Source organism: Acomys minous, assembly GCF_964271855.1.
Source record: "Acomys minous genome assembly, chromosome: 8".
NCBI lineage: Eukaryota > Metazoa > Chordata > Mammalia > Rodentia > Muridae > Acomys > Acomys minous.
In genome coordinates, this window is record NC_140489.1 from 3,571,990 (window position 1) to 3,591,160 (window position 19,171).

The following is a 19,171-nucleotide window of genomic DNA, read 5'->3' on the forward strand; positions in this document are numbered from 1 at the left end:
TGGATACTGAATAGGTGGGCATCTAGACTGAAATATCTGCTAAAATACACTATGTTTTATGAATATAAAATTGTGTTCTCACTCTACTTCACATTTATTCTTTTTGAAAGGCAAAACAAAACAAAACACAACAAAACAAAACTCTGTAAGTGTTGAGTGTCAAGATGGGAACAAGGACCCCTATGTGAGTCAACTGTGGCCCCCAATAACGGCATTAGGAACATAACTGTGGCCCCCAATAACGCCGCTAGGTACAAATTCACAGGCAACATTTTATTAAATACAAAACAAAACAAAGCAAAACAAAACATAGGAACTGGGGAGATGGCTCAGTGGTTAAGAGAACGTGTTGCTTTCTCAGAGGACCTGGGCTGATCCCCAGCACCCACGTGGCAGTGCACCACCATCTCTAACTCTAGTTCCAAGGGGTGCAATACACTTTCCCAACTTTTGTGGGTTCCAGACACACAAGTGATGCACCCAACACATGCACGCAGCACTCTTAAACCACAAAGTAAAAAGCAAACTAAACTCAAAGGCCAACCCCCACAGCCAAAATGGACAGACTTCTCATTTTTTTTTTTTACACCACGCTCCTCCATCCCTTCTAATGGCAGAAAAGGCCGCAGGAAACACCCGCCAAGCACACAAGCACTCATGTACTTCAGATCTCATGAGAATGGTGACAGCTAATGGACTCACTTAAGTACTGTTTACCAGGAATCGCCAGCAGCAGACTACCCACCCTGCAACCCTATGCAAAGAAACTTCTCAAGCTTTGCAACTTTAAAGGGTTGAGCCCCCCTGCCCTTCACTTATGATTGTTATTTACATTTGTGAGTGATGAAACATAGTCGTTGCTTCTACTACTACTTTGTTAAAGGGGCAAAGGTCTTTGAACTCTGTTTTGGATGCGTGACCCAAGGACCCTACTAGTTTCTTTCCTGTTGCTGTGATACAATCCCCTCATTAGAAACAACGCAAGGGAGAAATAGTTTCTTTTGGCTTGTAACTTCAGAGGCACGGTCTGCTTTGTCAGGGAGGGCACAGCGGCAGCAGCACGGAGCTGGACCCAGTCAGGAAGAAGAGAGAGACAGAGAGCAGGAAATGTTCTGGAGGGGTCTTGCCACTTACTCCCAACCTATAGTCCTTTCCTGTGTTAGATCCCACAAACTCTCCACTGGGGCAAACCTGGCTGACTCTGCCTGAGCCTCCCTCCTATGCTCCTCCTTCCACTCCCTGATCTAGACTGGGTCTCACACCCAGTGGCCCAACATAGACTAGGCACCACCTGGGACACCCCGAAACTCAGGTCAGGACCCTTGTAGCCTTAACCCAACTTACAGACACTATCCGACCTCTCCCAGGCAGTTCCCGCACACCACTCATCGGGGCTTAGCTCGCAGAGTCTGTCTGACCCCTGTGGCCCACGTACCCTTGTCTTCAGTTCCTGTCTATACTGCCTCCAATACCTGCCGCACTGCTGTGAGAAAAGGTCAGCTGAAATTTCAAGCGGGTGGTTCTTTACACTTCAGAACACCCTCCCTCCTCCCATCCATCCCAGAGCTACCTGGGCTAACGAAGTCAATCTCAGGTGCTTGTGCAGCCCTGGCATCCTTCCTTTGTGGACCCTGGGCAGTGTGTGCTCCCTCCTGGCTTCCTGGTTAGGTCAATGGCATCACAGCCCAATACTGAGTCTTGCAAGTGGGACCAACTAGAACAGTCATACGCTTACATTTGGCAGTGGACTGAGGCTCTGTGTGTTCCAACAAGCTAGCTAACTTGAGGGAGGAGCAGCAGCAACTGCTTTGTACTATGCTGCTGTGTTGGTACTAACCTTTGGTCTCTTCAAGAAACACCAAGGGTTGCTCACCATGCTGTTGCTCCCACCTTGGCATGTAGCCTTCACTGTGGATAACAGAAATTGGATGTTCACGAAGGGGATGCCTGTAGCACAGCTGGTCATAATTAGAGGCTGGCACTGCATATTAACCTCAAGGGTATTTTTCTCTTTCCTATTCTGGACAGGTGACAATCTCAGTCCACAAATACTCTGAAATCCTTTAGCCTGTCACATGTCCGTTTAGGAAAAGTCATGTAAAGATCCTGGGGTAAATGAATGGTAGACACCATTCCATTGTTCACCCAAGAATGTGTTAGTAATGTCTGTCATCTAGAACTTTATCTAGGATAAGGGAAATGCACAGTCTTTGGCAAAACACTCATTACAAACCCTTGGAAGTGAGTCTTCGTCTTTTGGTACTTGTGAGAATGGTGCTTTCTCCAGTTTTCATGAGTGAGCACCTTTAGAAACGTTCACTATGTGATCCAATCGTATCTTTTGAGTAGTGAGCTGCTGGTACTGTTCTCTGAAAGCTGGCTGGGGTTATTTCTACAGATCAATTATTAGTGTCAGTTAATTATTAAGCAAGAACTAAAGGCTTCACAACATTTATACTAGTAGACTTCTACATCAATTATACTAAGAGCCTATATAGGAAGTATGGCTCTGTTACACTTTTTACACTTGCACAGAACGTAAGTATTTTACTATTCTTTTGAGTTGTGCATTTGGGACCAAGTTGAAAATTTTGCTCTGTTGTCTGATGTTAAAAAACTTTGTGCCTCGATTTAAAGGCTTTGAAACATTCGGGGTATTTGTACTGCTTCACTCCAGGATAAAATCTGCTGTTAGGGTGTGCAAAATGGTAAAAGTCTTTGTCGCTTTTTCTGCACTTGTAGGGTTTGTCTTGAGTGTGATTTTTTTGTGTTTAGTGTTAAGCTGAAGAGCTATAAGGGCATTCTCAGGTTCTGAACACTTGCCAGTTTCTGTCTCATGTGTGGATTTATAATAAGAGATGGCCAACAATTAGATTTTTTTCCACATTAAAAAAAATCGTGTGTTTCTCTCCAAAGTGAATTCTGTGTTGTCTAGTAAAGAATTATAAGACTTTGGTATTCTTATTTGTAGGGTAGAATTAATTCTGATTCTGAGAAAGTTGTGAATGGTCATCATAGGCTTTGCTACATTCACTGCCTCTGTAGGACTTACCCCAGTTTGAATTACAGGACATTACATGAGCTTTTGACTATGTACAAAGGGTTTACTAGATTATTTACATTTGATGGTTTTACTCATGTATGAATTCTCTGGTGTTTTCTAAGGTTTGAACACTGACTAAAGGACTTGCCACATTCATTGCATTTGTATGGTTTCTCGCCTGTATGAATTCTCTGGTGTTGAGTAAGATTTGTGCAGTGGATAAAAGCTTTACCACACTCCTTACATTTGTAAGGTTTCTCTCCTGTGTGAATTCTCTGGTGTTTAGTAAAAGACGAACGACAGTTAAAGGCTTTTCCACAGACTTCACATTTGTAGGGTTTTTCTCCAGTGTGAATTCTCTGGTGCTTTTTCAAGCTTGAACACTGGGTAAAGGCTTTTCCACATTGCTCACATTTGTAGGGTTTCTCTCCAGTATGAATTCTCTGGTGTTCACTGAGGGTTGAGCTTTGGGTAAAGGCTTTGCCACATTCTGCACATCTGTAGGGCTTCTCCCCAGTGTGGATCACCTGGTGTTTTTTAAGGCTTGCACACTGGGTAAAGGATTTCTCACAGTGGTCACATTTGTACGGTTTCTCTCCAGTGTGGATTCTCTGGTGCTGACTCAGAATTGAGCAGTGGTTAAAGCTTCTGCCACACTCTGCACATCTGTAGGGCTTCTCTCCAGTGTGGATTCTCTGGTGTTTTTTAAGGCTTGCGCACTGGGTAAAGGATTTCCCACATATTTTACATTTGTAGGGTTTCTCTCCTGTGTGAATTATGCTGTGTTTACTGTAACTTGAGCAATACTTAAAGGCTTTGCCACATTCATTGCATTTGTAGGATTTCTGGGCATGCTGAATTCTACGCGTGAAAAGGTTTGAGGTTTCATCAAACTTTGTGTCACAATCTATATTCTTGTAATGATTATCTTGAATATAGTTACATTGAGGGCTAGTAAGCTTTGAACACCGAGTCAAGACATTTTCACAATTGAAAAGTTTCTTTGGAAAAGTACACTGACGTTTGCTGGGACTTGAGCAATGGTCAAAGTTATTATGTACTTTGTTACACTGACCAGATTTCTCTACAATAGTCATATTTTTGCAATTATTTAGTGTAGATCCATTACTAAAAGCTTTGCTAGTTTCTTTACACATGTAAGGGGGTCTCCAAAAATCTGTATCTTGATCTTGGCTACTCAACAGTGGATCAGTAGCAGGCAACCCACAATCATTAGTATTGTGCATTTGGCCGTAGGAAGGATCTGTCTGCTGGTGGAAGAGTAAGGATCTTTCGGGATAGGAGGTATCTACTTGATCACTTTTAGCGATCAGTTCTCTGTTTCTCACTCCATTGTCTCTGGAATTCTTTGAGTAAAAGATTAATTCCTCTTTCAGATCTTCCAAACTCCCTTTCAAAGTTAAGTTATGCTGAAAAATTTCCTGTAGATATTTATGTTCATAGATACACGGCTCATCAAAAGTACCAGTACTAGCATGAGCCTTTTTCATAGCTGTTTTCTGTTCTTGGTCTCTGTTGTCAATGACATCTTTGATGTTGCTTGTGTTCGCACACTGGTTGTGTCCACCACAGTAGGCTGTCTGACCTTTAGTCTCATCCACATCTGCCCAGTCTGCCTGTAAGGGTAAACTCTGAAGGCCATGACTTCCACCAGTCACTTTGTCTAAGGAGTATTTTAAGATCTGTTCTGGTGAAAAGTTCTGTGTACACTGATGAGAAAAGGCTGAAATAAAACAAACAAACAAATTAATTTAATAGACTGTGGTGATCACAGCTTATAAATACATGTAAGGTTAAATCAGATTGGAACACCTGGAGTTCCACATCTGGAACACCTGGAGAAACCACAGGACCAAAGGTCCTCATTACTTTCTTGATTGTTAACTTCAGAGAACTCAATGACCAAGTTGGACTTGTGCAGCAAGTGTAATCAGTTAAGAAAGTCACAGCACTACAAGCTACCACAGAGCCGAACACAGTCTCACTGCTGCAGAAGCAAAGTTTGTTACTTTTGTCAACCACAACTCTTCTTTTCCCTATATAACATAGGTAATTAGGAAAATTCAAATCTCCATCTTCATCAGGGGAAAAAATGAGCACAGACATACCTTTTTCTTTTTTCCTTTTCTTTTGTATGGGCTGTCTGAAACCTGGTTATCTATGATGACAGATTATAGGAGATACTAGGTATATTTTACATGACAGTTTTGTAAAACTGAGACCAAAGGCAAACACTATTTTGGTTCTCTAAATTGTTAGCAGGATATAGAGCCCATGCTGGCTAACGAAATCCGTGTAAGGACATAGAACTCCATACAACAGATGCCCCAGGGACAGGTTTCAGCATCCTCAATAACCAAAAGCACAAAGGAAGACATCCTGTAGAGAAAAAAAAAGTAACTCTCTGGATGTAAAGCTAACGATTTCGCCACTGTTTTGATTTTTCCTGTTGTTTACTGATTTATTTATTAAAAATAAATTTGATCTATTTATCATGTACAGCATGCTGTTTTAAAGTATATGCTTATGTGGGATGACAAAAATCTATCTACTTCACACATATCATTTCATATAATTATTTCTGTACTTCCCATCTGTTTCCTTAGTATTTCTCAAGAACATATGTTAAATATACTTATAATCTACAAGGTTCTGGATGTTCTTATGCCTGCCTCTTTCAACTAAATCTAGGTCCTTACTAAGCAGTACCTGACTAGCAGCTTTATGTTTATTTTAGTTTTACTGTTTATTCATCTTCGGCCACTACTACTTTGGCAGTTCCCCAAGTTGACACCCACTGGTTGTGCACCCCTTTTTCACTCACTTTTATTTCTGAGATTAAATTCAGAGTGCACATTAGGATGTTCATTTTCTGTGTCTGTCTGATTTCATTCTAAGTCCTGCACGTTTAACCATGCTGTATAAAGTGAGATGATTTTGATCTTTCTCTTTTATATAGATGAATATTAATCCACTGTGCATATGGACCATACACTCTTTTTACGAATGTCTTATTACTTTAAGAGGTGTCAATGCGTGTGTGTGTGTGTGTGTGTGTGTGTGTGTGTGTGTGTGTGTGTGTGTTAGAGTACATGCCTGTGAATGCCAGAGCCATCAGATCTCTCTGGAACTGGAGTTACAGGTAGTTGTGAACTGTTCAATGTGGGAACTGAGAACCAAATTCTGGTCTTCAGTAAGAGCAGTTTGTGTTCTTAAATACTTAGGTCTCTCTTTAGCCCCTGAATCATTTATTCATTTGTATAGACATTAACTTTTATTTTGGCTACTTCAAACCATGCCACATTACACAATCTATGGGTGATCTTCTCAACAGAGTAATTTGCTATTGTTTGCCAAAATGTTCAGTCCCTGGCTTGCTGGAACAAATACACATTTGGTTTTTAAGGTGCCTCCACGCTGTCATCCTCCATGGCTGTTATAATCTGTTGCTGATTATTTTTTAAATGGGAAAATTCCAAAGAATGCTTACACAGAATACAGAGAAACAGAGAGGGATGACTCAGTGGGAAGAACATGAAAAATGCTGCAAATTCATCATTCAAAAACTGACTTACGAATTTTATAAACAGAAACAACCATCTGAAAGACAGCATGTTAATAAAACACTGAAATCAAGAAAGTGAGATTACAAACAAAAGAAATGAACACTAAAAGCAAACAATATAGGTGACGAATTTAGTATGAAGAAATGGTGGAAAAGCTAGAAATACGACGAAGAAACACACCAGAACTTAAGCAGCTTCATTAGTTGTGAGAGGGCGAGAGACGGAGTGAAAAGCGACACACACATTGGAGCCTGGGTCTCAGTGAAAGTGATGTGTCCTCCCACTGGTGCTAATGCGACCTCTGTGGAGCTCTTGAAGACTCACTGCAGTCCAGAGATAAGACGGAGAGCGCTGAACGTGCTGAAGGAACACAACCTAAGACACACTGCACCCAGCCAATGCGTCCGTCAAAGTGAAGGGACAACACAGACGTGCTCTAAGTGACCACCACCCCTAGACGTTCCTACTGTTACTCGGCAACACAAATAATAAAACTTCCAAGCTCCGTGAAAAATCAAATACAAAGTAGCAGAATTCCATGGACTTAGGAGGACGCACAGCACGTTTTACATTCCTGAATAGAATTTTAAAGACAAAAGCAAAAGCTTTATCATAAGCCTCTGTTAAAACACTCTAAACAAAACATCTGTATTATCAATATTACAGGAGAGGGAAATGTAACTATAGGGATAATTTGTATGGAATGGAGATTACACTGTCATTAGTGCATACAGGAAAAAAAAAACAAAAAGAAAATGACGCTGTATCATAGGAGTCTCTTTCACATGTAAGTATTCAGGAATGCTAAAGAATCATGAAGTAAGGGGCCAAAGAGAACTGGTAGGTCCATAATTATGTCATAAAAAAATATACACTTTCAGCCAGAAACAGTTATGTGAAAATGAGATACAATTGAAGACAGAAACTGCAATGAAAGAAACCAACCAATCTTAACAAGTTTTCTGTTTTCCTTTATTAACTGGACAGAAGCCAGAGTCTTCCGAGAGGAGGGAACCTCAACTGAGAAAACAATTTCGTAAGACTGGGAGGGAGGCCGGGCGTGGTGGCGTATGCCTTTAGTCCCAGCACTCGGGCGGCAGAGGCAGGCGGATTGCTGTGAGTCCGAGGCCAGCCTGGTCTACAGAGTGAATCCAGGACAGCCAAGGCTATACAGGGAAACCCTGTCTTGAAAAATTAAAAACAAAAAAAACAAAAAAAACCAAAAAATAAAACAAAACAAAAAGACTGGGAGGGAGGAAGTCCATGCCGGATGATCGATGTGGGAGAGCCCAGCCCATCGTTGCTGGTGCCACCCCTGGAAGGCGGTCCTGGGCTGAGCAGGCATCGAGAGCACTCCAGGGGCCTTTCCTGTCTGCAGGTCCCTGTCCTGTTTGAGTTCCTGCTCTGACTTCCCTGGGTGACCTGATGTAGTGCGGAATGTAACCCTTTCCTCCCCAAGCTGCTTCTGGTCATGGTGTTTTATCAAAGCCATAGAAATCGTAATGGAGACAAGAAACAACCATTTCTCTGGGAGAGTGTGTAATTGTAATAAATACACACACAACACACTTCCCACGTCTCAAGTGTGGGATGCGAACACTGAGAACTGAAGCAAGACACCAAGAGCCCTAGAAGAATAGAGATTTCACACCCTGACTTCTCATACTGTAAAATGAAACCAGGTAGAGCATGACTCAGGAAACAAATCCTGAAAAAACAATTGGACAGGAACAAGTATTAGGCTGGATTACCTGGTAGGACACAAAACTGGTCCTAATAAACAGGAGAATGCTGAAGTTCATTTCTAACTGAACTGTAATAGCAGACACCGGCGGTGGAAGAGAAGGAAAACTACGCGTCCTTTAAAGGACATGTTCTTGACTGTGGAGTTACTACATCGTGAGAAGTTAAAATTAAGATGACTGCCATATCCAACACAATCCAGACAGTCCACTTAACCCCCATCAAAACCTGAAAATTACTCTTAGCAGCAGTACCTACAGCAATTCAAAAACTCAGGTGAGTGTCTCATGTTAAGGAAGGGTCCAATACTCGTAAGGAAAAAAAAAAAAAAAAAAAAAAAAAAAAAAAGGAAGCATCAGGTTTCCTGACACAGGCATATTCAAATGAACAGTGATGGCCACAGTTCTCCACAATTCTCTGTAGTTCTGTGTGCAGGAGACGCACAGAAATCAGGGGAGTGCATGACGCACACTTGGTGATGGCCAAATGAAGATGCACTTTCGCGTCAAGGTTAACTGCAGCACCATTCATAACAGCGAAGTGAAAGCAGCCCAGCTCCCCCTGACAACAACAGGTGGAGGCAACGTGGAACACGCACGCAGCGCAACATCACGCAGCCCCGTGGAGCGCACCTCGATCTGTGCATCTCTCACACCTGGGTCCTCCGCTTCATCCTTCCTACCTAGCAGGACCAACGCACTGCTCTGGTCACTGCACGCCCCAGGCATCCTTTGCTTGTTTCCAAAGAGGTAACCAGTAGGACTCAGAGACTGTAAGACTTGATTGTCAGAAAAGAGAACATGGCACATACTAGGGCTGCACCAACAGCAACTGAGGCATCTGCCCCAGGCTGTGCTCAATGGGAGAGAGAAGACTCAGTGGAGAGTCAAGAACAACACTGGTCCATTCCAAATGTGGTTTTTCAAAGGACACACGAGACATTTTCAATTGGCGAATACTGAGCTCCCACTCTAACTACAATTCAACCACAGTTGAAGAGGAGAAGCTAGGTTTTAATATGTAGATCAGAATGTTAGAGGCCATAGAATTTTTGCTGCAATTACCAGCAATAATCTAAAGGCAGGGCGTTTACTGACTCCAGAAAGAGGAAGCAGACAATGTCAAAGATAAATGGGGATGTCTCTTATGCACGCCAAGGACCCCACAACCGCTCTTTAAAGCACAGGTTTGTATCAGCTATGAAAAGCACAGGTTACGACAGACATTTCAGAAAGGAAAGGCATTAAATACTGGCAGTGTGTTGGGGGCTCAGTTGGGATGCCGTCCTCACCCACAGAGGCCAGGTTTCGGTAGTTTTCTAACATCACATCCCTGTACAGTGTCTGCTGAGGAGGGTCCAGGCATTCCCACTCATCTGGAGTGAAGTCAATGGCCACGTCACTGAATGTCAACTGGTCCTGAAACAGAAATGAAGACAAACAAATGCCACGCTGATCAGAGTTTTTAGTGTCACCCAAGACGAAGTCAGAGCTATGGGTGATGATTCAGGCTAGTGAAATTCTTCAGTAGGGGGATTTTTATATCATGCTCATACTCGGTAGCATCTTACCTGAGTAGGTATGGCATGGTACCTGCCAAACCAGTGTGAACATTACAGCCATATGGCACTCACGGTGTCAAAGCATTACCATCAACATGTGCACGGTATAAACCAATGTGACACAGCGACACCGTCTGCTGCATAATTGATGAGATGAGAAAGTCAAAGTGAATTAGATGGGCACTGATTCAGGAGTCAGGTTTCTGAGGACATAGGTCAGTAGTAACGCTGACGTCAGAGTCCAAGGGCAGCTCATTAGCAGCCACGAGGCAGAACACCAGTGGAAGAACTCATTGATATATTTGACTTTTAAAGTGATTATGCATTTCATTATAATAGGAAGTACAGCGAAAACAACATTTCCATGGTGTTTCTTTTTTTCTACATCATTTTGTCAAATACATAGCAAACAGTCAAACCTAGGTTCTAACCAAATGTACCTGGTCTACGATTCAGTCAGAAACATAAAAGTTAAAAAACTAAAAAAAAAAGCTGGTGTGGTGGTGCACATCTTTAATCCTGGCACTCAGGAGGCAGAGGCAGGGAGATCTCTGTTGAGTTCAAGGCCAGCCTGGTGTACAAAGAGAGTTCCAGGACAGTCAGGGCCAAACAAAGAAACCTTGTCTTTGAAAAACCAAAACCAAAACCAAACGCAAACAAAAAAGAACTCAAGCAGTTTTCACATGAGATTGAGAATGGAAATGTGTTAAAATGGTAGCAAAACCAAAACTGATCAAATAAATATTTATATTTTATTTCTAAACTTAACATGGTAGCCATAAATCCAAAACACTACATACTATGGCTGAGGATATTTCCTAGTAATAGATAGTACACATAAGACTCTGGGCTCCTCCTGAAGACAGACAGACAGACAGAGAGACAGACAGAGAGACAGACAGACAGACAGACAGACAGACAGACAGACACACACACACACACACACACACACACACACAAGACTCTGGGCTCCTCCTGAAGACAGACAGACAGAGAGACAGAGAGACAGAGAGACAGAGAGACAGAGAGACAGACAGACAGACAGACAGACAGACAGACAGACACACACACACACACACACACACACACACACACACACACACACCCACTGTCTGTAACTCCAGTTCCAGGAGATCTGACAACTGCACACACACATTCAAGCAGGCAAGATACCAATGTACATAAAGTAAATATTTTTTTTACACAGACCTCCCAGTACTGCTTAACTCAGATGTGGGAGGACCACACTTTTAACCCTGGGCTCCTCCTGAATACATTCACACACACACACACACACACACACACACACACACACACACACACACACACACACACAAGCACAGACCTCCCAGTACTGCTTAAGTCAGACGTGGGGGGTAGGGGGACACACACTTTTAACCCCAGTACTTAGGAGGTGGAGGCAGCAGGATGTAAATTCAAGGCCATCCATAACTACATGGTAAGTCCGAAGAAACATGCGCAAACCTGAATTACATTCTATTAAAAGAAGATTCTGTTTTAAAAAGTATTTGCTTTATGTACACTGCTATCTTGCCTGCTTGTGTGGTTGCCAGATCTACTGGAACTGGAGGTACAGCCAGTTGGGAGCTGCCATATGGGTGCAGGGAACTGAACCTGGGTCTTTTGGCAGAGTAGCCAGTACTTTTAACTGCTAAGCCATCTCTCCAGCCCTTGCTTTTCTACACACACACACACACACACACACACACACACACACACACACACATTTAAGGGTGTCAAGCTACAATCATAGCTATAGCTTTTTAGTCATTTATTAGTTGTTTTGGATTATAAACTCTAATTTGAACATACTTGGAAGAATATTAGTTTTGATTGTTTGGCTAAAAATAAGAATGTTAAAGACTTGTACATATGAATAAAATACAAAGCTTTTGCACTCTGTCTACTTCCTATTTTAAAGGACATGTTCTGACCTTAGAAGAAGAGGAAGTAGCTTAAAATAACAACAAACAAGCAAACAAAACCACACTAACCAGAAATAAGAAAGGCGGAGAAGCAAAGGTTTGCAAGTTCTGAATACGGGGTTCCACAGCCCCCAAACAGAGACATATTCAAAGGAACACATCTCTTTGTTCTTCACCCTGAGATTCTTAAGCTTCGAGTCCTGAGCCTCAGAGATCTGCTTCCTGAGTATTTCCACAGAGTTAAACGACAATATTCAGTGTTGGAACAAATTATATTATCTACCCTTTTTGGAGACTATAACATTTCTTTGTTACGTGATAACATGTAAAAAATTCCACAAACAATCCACCATTTGTGGAAATGAATAGGACTTACAAAGTCAACTCCCATTCAACTGGGAACAAAACCAAAACTGGCATCGTCAATGCCATCAAATGTAAGTTTGTCTTAAACACAACTCTGAACAGCCTGTGTTACCAGGTAAGCCGAGAGACAGAGAAGGTAAAATCTGCACACATTGTAGACAGGAAGCAAGGAGGACCCTTCAGAAGCTGTCTGTGACCACACCTTCTCTGTGGCATCTGTGTGGCCCATCTGTAAACCGTGGACCAAAGAACTTTCTTTGGTAATTTGTTTCATAAATTGATTATATAGTTCTGTAGCATGAACTGTATGGATGACATATTCATTAAAAAGCCGAGCACATCTTAAACCTTCTAGTTGATTTGTTTCAGAACTAAACACAAAATACAACTGGAAAATGACATGTTGAGCTCAAGGCTGGTAGTGAAACTCTCCGCTGTTCTGTAAGAGGAGAGCTACATTCTACAAAAGCCTCGCCCCTTCTTTTAAGATGATACATACAACGAGAAGACAGCATGAACATGTCACTTACACACATGTAACATTATATACATACAACGAGAAGTCAGCATGAACATGTCACTTACACACATGTAACATTATATACATACAACGAGAAGTCAGCATGAACATGTCACTTACACACATGTAACATTACATACATACAACGAGAAGACAGCATGAACATGTCACTTACACACATGTAACATTACATACATACAACGAAAAGTCAGCATGAACATGTCACTTACACACATGTAACATTACATACATACGAGAAGACAGCATGAACATGTCACTTACATACATGTAACATTACACACTGTAACATATGTACAGTGAGAAGTCAGCATAAACATGCCACACACATACATGTAACATTACACACATGCAATGAGAAGCCAGCACAAACATGTCACTTACACACATGTAACATTATGCCTTTGGTCACTGCATCAGAAAATGCAGATCAATAAACAATAAAGGTAGATGGCACTAAGGCCTTATTTTTTATGCACATATGTTTCTCTGCATGAGCCCACTCACCGCCACTCTGCAGTCTACTGGGCTGCTGCAGTCTACTGGGCCACTCACCTCACCACTACCTCTGTGAGATGCTCGTCTGTACTGCTGTGAGATGAGGAACCACACCCAGACCAGGCATGCCTTAAGCTCTAAATTTTCCTGTGCCCTCGGTCAATAATGGCTTCTGGAAGCCCGAGTGTGGGCTCTGTACCCCCCAGGTCCTCTCCAGCTGATCGTACCACTTGACTCCAGGCCTGCCAACTCTTCCTGGAAGGAGTTTGTGCACACAGTGAAGGACCCAGTTAACACCTTCCACTGGACTAGACCCTGAACCTGCAGGCTCTGGGAGAGAGTGGACCTGATCACATGTGATCTTCTGGCTTAAACTGACGGACAAGTTTTCTATGGGCTGCAACTCTGAAGAGCAGCAGCGGCTGTTGTTTATTCCAGGAAGCGTTACCGTGCATTCTGCCAGTGCTACCTGATAGCGCGGAGTCTAAGAACTTCAGTCTGTGATACAACACACAGCCGACAGGTGCCAGGCCAGCACTGTGAGCAAGTGTCCCACGGACCACAGAACTGACTAATCAGGCCTCAGAGGGACTGAAGCTGCAATCAGGGAGCCTAGACGGGTCCACCGTAGGTCCTCTGCATGTTACAGTTGTATAGTTGGCTGTTCTTGTGGGAAGTGGGGCTGTCTCTGACTCTCTTGCCTGCTCTCGAGGCCCTCTTCATCCCACTGTGTTGCCTCATGAGGGTATGTGCCTAGTCTTACTGTAACGTGTAATGCCATGTTCACTTGACATCCCTGGGAAGCCTGCCCTTTCCTTAAGGGAAATGGAGGGGTGGATCTGGGGAGAGGGGAGACGGAAAGGGTGTATGGGGGAAACTAAGATGGGATGTGATGTATCAGAGTGGGGGGGGGGAGTAGCCACGTGCATTAGAAAGAAAACCTTGGCACAGAATTGTTTAAAGTATAAATTCAGTGAAGCTATTTTTAAAAACATGAAACAGAGTGACCACATGGCCTCGCAGTCCCAAAGAGACTGACCTCATAGTATTGACGAGAAGGCTACTCCTCCAGGCTGACTACAATACTGTTTTTAGTAGCCAAGGCAGCACACAGCAAAGAGCCTCTTAGATCTGAGTCTACCAGGCTCAGGGCATGCAGCTGCTCCCTCCCTGCACCCCACACCTCAGGCTGTTTTCTAAGGAGAGGACACAGTGGTCAGTATGGGGCTAGATAGTACATAGCAGCTGTGGACACACGGTGCCAAGCCCAGGTGCAGGAAATAACTACAGCTCAGAGTGTGGGCAAACCACCATGTGGATAAAGGGACAATGCAATCCAAAAGCATTGTGGGAAGGTGTCTGTGGCCTTGACAACGGAAGAGTACAAAATCAAGTCAAATCAAAGACTTCTTAAAAACAAACAAACAAACGGCGTTGAAAGGGTAACTATAAACAGAAGGCAAATCCCCTTAAAGTGCCGCCCTGATGATACCCTACATGCATGACGTGGCCCCTGCGCCCAAAATGTCAGAAGTGATTAAACGCACAAGACTTGCAAAAGGCTGTATATTTGTCAGCACTTCCTTCACCCTCCCTGAGGATTTAGGGGCAGTTAACAGTTGACAAGGGCTTGAGAGATACTTTCTCTACCGGTGCTGCCACTAAGAGATGCCCAGGCTCCTGTAAATAGCCCTGATGAAGCCCCTTGGGTTACGGGGAGACAGATGAAAGCGGAATTACTAGGGAAGAAGGAGGTTAGTGGGCCGGGGCTGGGGGAGGGGATATGAAGGGTGTGTTCAAAATACATATGCATGTATGGAAATGTCATAACGAAACTCACAAAATCTTAAAAAAACAATAATAAAGTGTCAAATTCATTATCTTAAGAGAAATGGCAAAAGCTGTCTAACTGAAATACACCGTGGTGAACCATCAATTGATAATACTTTTTGGGAATGACACATGTATTTGCGGTGTAGAACTTAATCGCCAGACCTAGGCCCTGTAGGCTGGGGAAAGGTTTTCCGGGTCTGAGCTCCTGCTTCCGGTACATTCACAAAGTTCACGGGGGTGGGGTGGGGGTGGGGGTGAGAAAGAACTGGGAGCCCAGCGGCTCTCCCATAGGAACCTCCTCTGCCCTGGAGACTGACTGGATTTTCTGATGCTCCTTCAGAGCACCTCCAGCGGTCTGAGAAGCTGGTTGCAGAAACAGAGGCCGCTGCAGGGGAAGGAACTGGAAGCAAAAATCAGTGTTTCAGCTCAGCTCCTCCCTTCCGGGGCACGGGAGGACCCTCGGTCTGCGCAGTTGCCCACCTCCGCCCTAGGCCAAGGGGACCTGGCCCGGCGCCCCTCGGGGAGCAGACTCCCGCCTACCTAACCATCTGCGCAGCCTCGCGACCCTCGCTCACCATCTCCATGGCTTTCCAGCATCTCCAGCACCCGCAGCTCACTGAGCAACAGCGATCTCATCAGGGCCACCAGGGCTTCCAAGAGCTGGGAACCACCCTAAGACATTTTTTCAAACACAAAGGCCAGAGACAGGGTAGAGGCTCGCGAGATTGTGAAGGCCCGCCCCTTCGCTCTGTGAGTTTGATTGGCAGGTTCTCAACCAACACACTTCGCTCAAAGCGACTCTCCCCCGCTCCGCATCTCCATCCCCCCCGCACCCCCGCCCCCCCCCCCCCCCCCCGCCGCCAAACCTTGGTTGACATCAGACAGCACCAAACCACAGCCGAATGAGGCCCAAATGACAAGTTCTATGCTGAAACTGTTTTAGAGGCGTGCTTCCTAGGATGTAGTTCTCTGGAGGGGGCGTGGGTAACTAGTTTTTTCTTCAGCGTAATGCCATGGGACTCATCACAGAACGATACACATACAGAACAGAGCAATAACTATTTTTCTATTTCCAATAACTTGTTTGGACTCTGTTTTCTTGCCTGGGTTTTGAGATGGGAAGCCATTCCCAAGTCAGCAGTGCCCAGTACAAACAAACAAGAGGGAGAGATCAAATCTAAAATATTCTTGTGTTCACTTTAAGAAACCAAAAGAGCTACGTGTGCTAGAGCATGCTTCATAGAGTGCTAAACAGGCATTAACATACTTGGGGCCAGTGAGGATGGTTCCTTCCCTTATAATCAGCTTGGGAGGAGACCCTCCCGCCCCCCCCCCCCCCCACAACCTTTCCCAGGTAACACCAGTTTTAAGAAAGGGAAGCCTCGCATGGGTGCTACAAATTGCTTGGGAGAACAGGATCACACCTAATATAGCGCTAGCAGAAAAGGGAAATGCTTGCGTTATGCTTGCTTGAAGATTTTATTTCATATAATACAGTTTCGAATGGAACAATGATCAAGGTCCTTCAGGATTAATTTTATTCAATATAATACAGTTCCACTAATTAATTAACTCATTCACTTTACATCCCGCTCGTAGTTCCCTCCCTCCCTCTTCCCGGTATCCCCCCTTCTTCCCTACCCCTCAGAAAAGGGAACAGCCCCCCACCCCCAACATCCAGGCCTGTCTAGTCGCATCAGGATCGAGAGCATCTTCTACCATAGCGGCCTGGCAAGGGAGCCTCGCCAGGGGGAAGTGATCGAAAGCATGCAAGAAAATCCTTGTCAGAGACAGCTCTTGCTTGCTTCCTTTATGAGGGGACCCACATGAAGACCAGGCTGCCCATCGGGTACATCTGTGTTGAGGGCCTAGGCACAAGTCCCTACATGGTCCTTGGTTGGTGTTTCAGTCTCCGCAAGACCCCCTGGGTCCAGGTGAGTTGGCTCAGTGGTCTTAGTGTGGAGCTTCTGTGCCCTCCGGGTCGGTCTATCCTCCCTCCCTTTCTTCCATGAGACTCCCTGTGCTCCTCCCAAAGTTTGCCCGTGAGTCTCAGCATCTGTTTCAGGGTGGAGCCTCTCAGAGGACAGCTGTGCTGGGCTCCTGTCTGCAAGCTTAGCAGAGTGTCATTAATAGAGCCAGGGGTTGGCTCTCTTGCATGGTGTGACCGGCCGTTAGTTGTACATTCCCTCAATCTCTGCTCTATCTTTATGTTGCACTTCTTGTAGGTAGGGTAAATTTTGGGTGGAAGATTGTTTTTGTGGGTGGCATACCCTTTTTTTTAACAGAGTCAACGTTTTGTTCTGATTGGCCTACCCCAAATTGCTCAGCTTTTAAAAAATATCTGAAAACAGACTCCTTCTTCCCAGATTCTAATCAACCAGTGTACTTCAGTCAGTGTTTTCTGCATGGATCTGGTGGATCTGGGAGCTGCCTCTGCCTAAGTCCTTATCTGTGTCTACAGCAGCTTTCATGAGAATATGGAACCTTCCTTTTTATCTGCTCTTGCCAATATGGGCTAAACCACTTCTTGGGTTCTGAGCATAACCTCTGTGTCCTGTGGAAGTTCAGTTTGTATTTCCTTTATGACCACTATATCAACATCTTTGCATCTATCTTTTATATTATCATCTGACCTGGGCTTCTTTTAAAACAATACCCAGCCCATATATTTTTTTAAAGTCAAGCAATTTGGGATGGCGAATCAGAACAAAACTTTAACTTTTTAAAAGTGGGCATACCAGGTTAATTTGGATCCCAAGATTTAAAGATGAACTTCTACCAGCTCCCTCTCTGCCCAGTTAAATAATCTTTTTTTTTCTAGCTATGGATTCAGTACAATCCTGCTGGCTACACAAAATGCAGAGAGAAAGGCCAATGAGCTGTGAGACACCTGACAATTAGGATATCCACAGGAAATTTTGTCCATAGGAGATTTGCCTTTTGATGATGCTCGGTTTATTTACCCAAGCATTCCTTTCATTACATAACCCAAACTAAGGAAAGACATATCTTTCTATAAAAATATAAAAGGTTCAGAGAAGACTAAGTAGACAAGACCAGAAAATAAAACCATCACAGCATATTATCATAGTTAAAACACTTTGTTATGTAACAAAGGAAGAGTCCAGAAATCTGCAGTAGAAAAAAAAAAGCCAGAGTCACATATAAAGCAAAACCGACCAGAATACCAGCTGATATCTGAACAGAAACCGTGAAAGGCAAAGGAGTGGAGTAATGCATTCCAAGTCCTAAAAGACCATGATGACTGGATCTGGAATAAAACACAGAACAAAGTTATCGCTTATGATTGAAGGAGAAGAAAAAACATTGCACTACACAAACAACCTAAAAAAAAATTGCAGTTAACAAACCAAACCTAAGGAGAATGCAGGAAGCATTATTTCAGGCCGAAGAAAGGGAATGAGCGTAGCAGAGAAGGCTCTGGAAGGAAATAGGAAGCCATGGTTATTAAAACACAAAACACTACCGAGAACACAAACGGCAGTAAAATTCAGCAGCATGATGACCACTACAAACACACACTTTTCAATAACATCTTCAAATGCTGACCGTCTTAATTCTTCAGTCAAGAAACATGGAGTGACTAAATGGGCCAAGAAACAAAATCCAAGAAACATATCTAAGTTTCAATATGAGTATTGACCTAAAGTAAAAGGGAGAACAAAGTATTTCAATCCAATAGGACTAGAAAGCAAGCAAGCATCATTACCCTAATATTTGACAAATAGACGTCAAACTGAAGCTAGTCAGAAGAAATAAATAGGCATAGTTCATTATAATTAGAGGTCCCTTAACCAAGAAGACATTACTATCCTAAACGTAAATGAACCAAACTCTGGGGGCACACACTTTCATAAAAAAATCTACTTCCAGATGTAAATAAACAGATTAGCATCAATCCATTAAAAGCAGGTGATTTTAATACCCCACTTTCTCCAATAGGTAAGCCATCTGGAGAAAAAATTAACAGAGAAGCATCATAATTAATCTATAGCATGCATCAAAAGAATTTAACAACTATCTACAGAATATTCT

The 19,171-nt window shown here is 43.4% G+C and overlaps 1 protein-coding gene across 1 annotated transcript; it reads right to left on the minus strand.

The window, feature by feature from the left end:
- Nucleotides 1-252: 252 nt before the first annotated feature.
- Nucleotides 253-15,864, minus strand: LOC311602778 (uncharacterized protein). The gene is made up of 3 exons (XM_084791301.1): nt 15,691-15,864; nt 9,665-9,791; nt 253-4,787 (listed from the first exon to the last, which is right to left on the minus strand). Exons 1-3 carry the CDS (start codon nt 15,697-15,699, stop codon nt 3,136-3,138), a joined length of 1,788 nt encoding a protein of 595 aa, XP_084647427.1. The 5' UTR covers nt 15,700-15,864; the 3' UTR covers nt 253-3,135.
- Between the last annotated feature and the right edge of the window lie 3,307 nt (nt 15,865-19,171).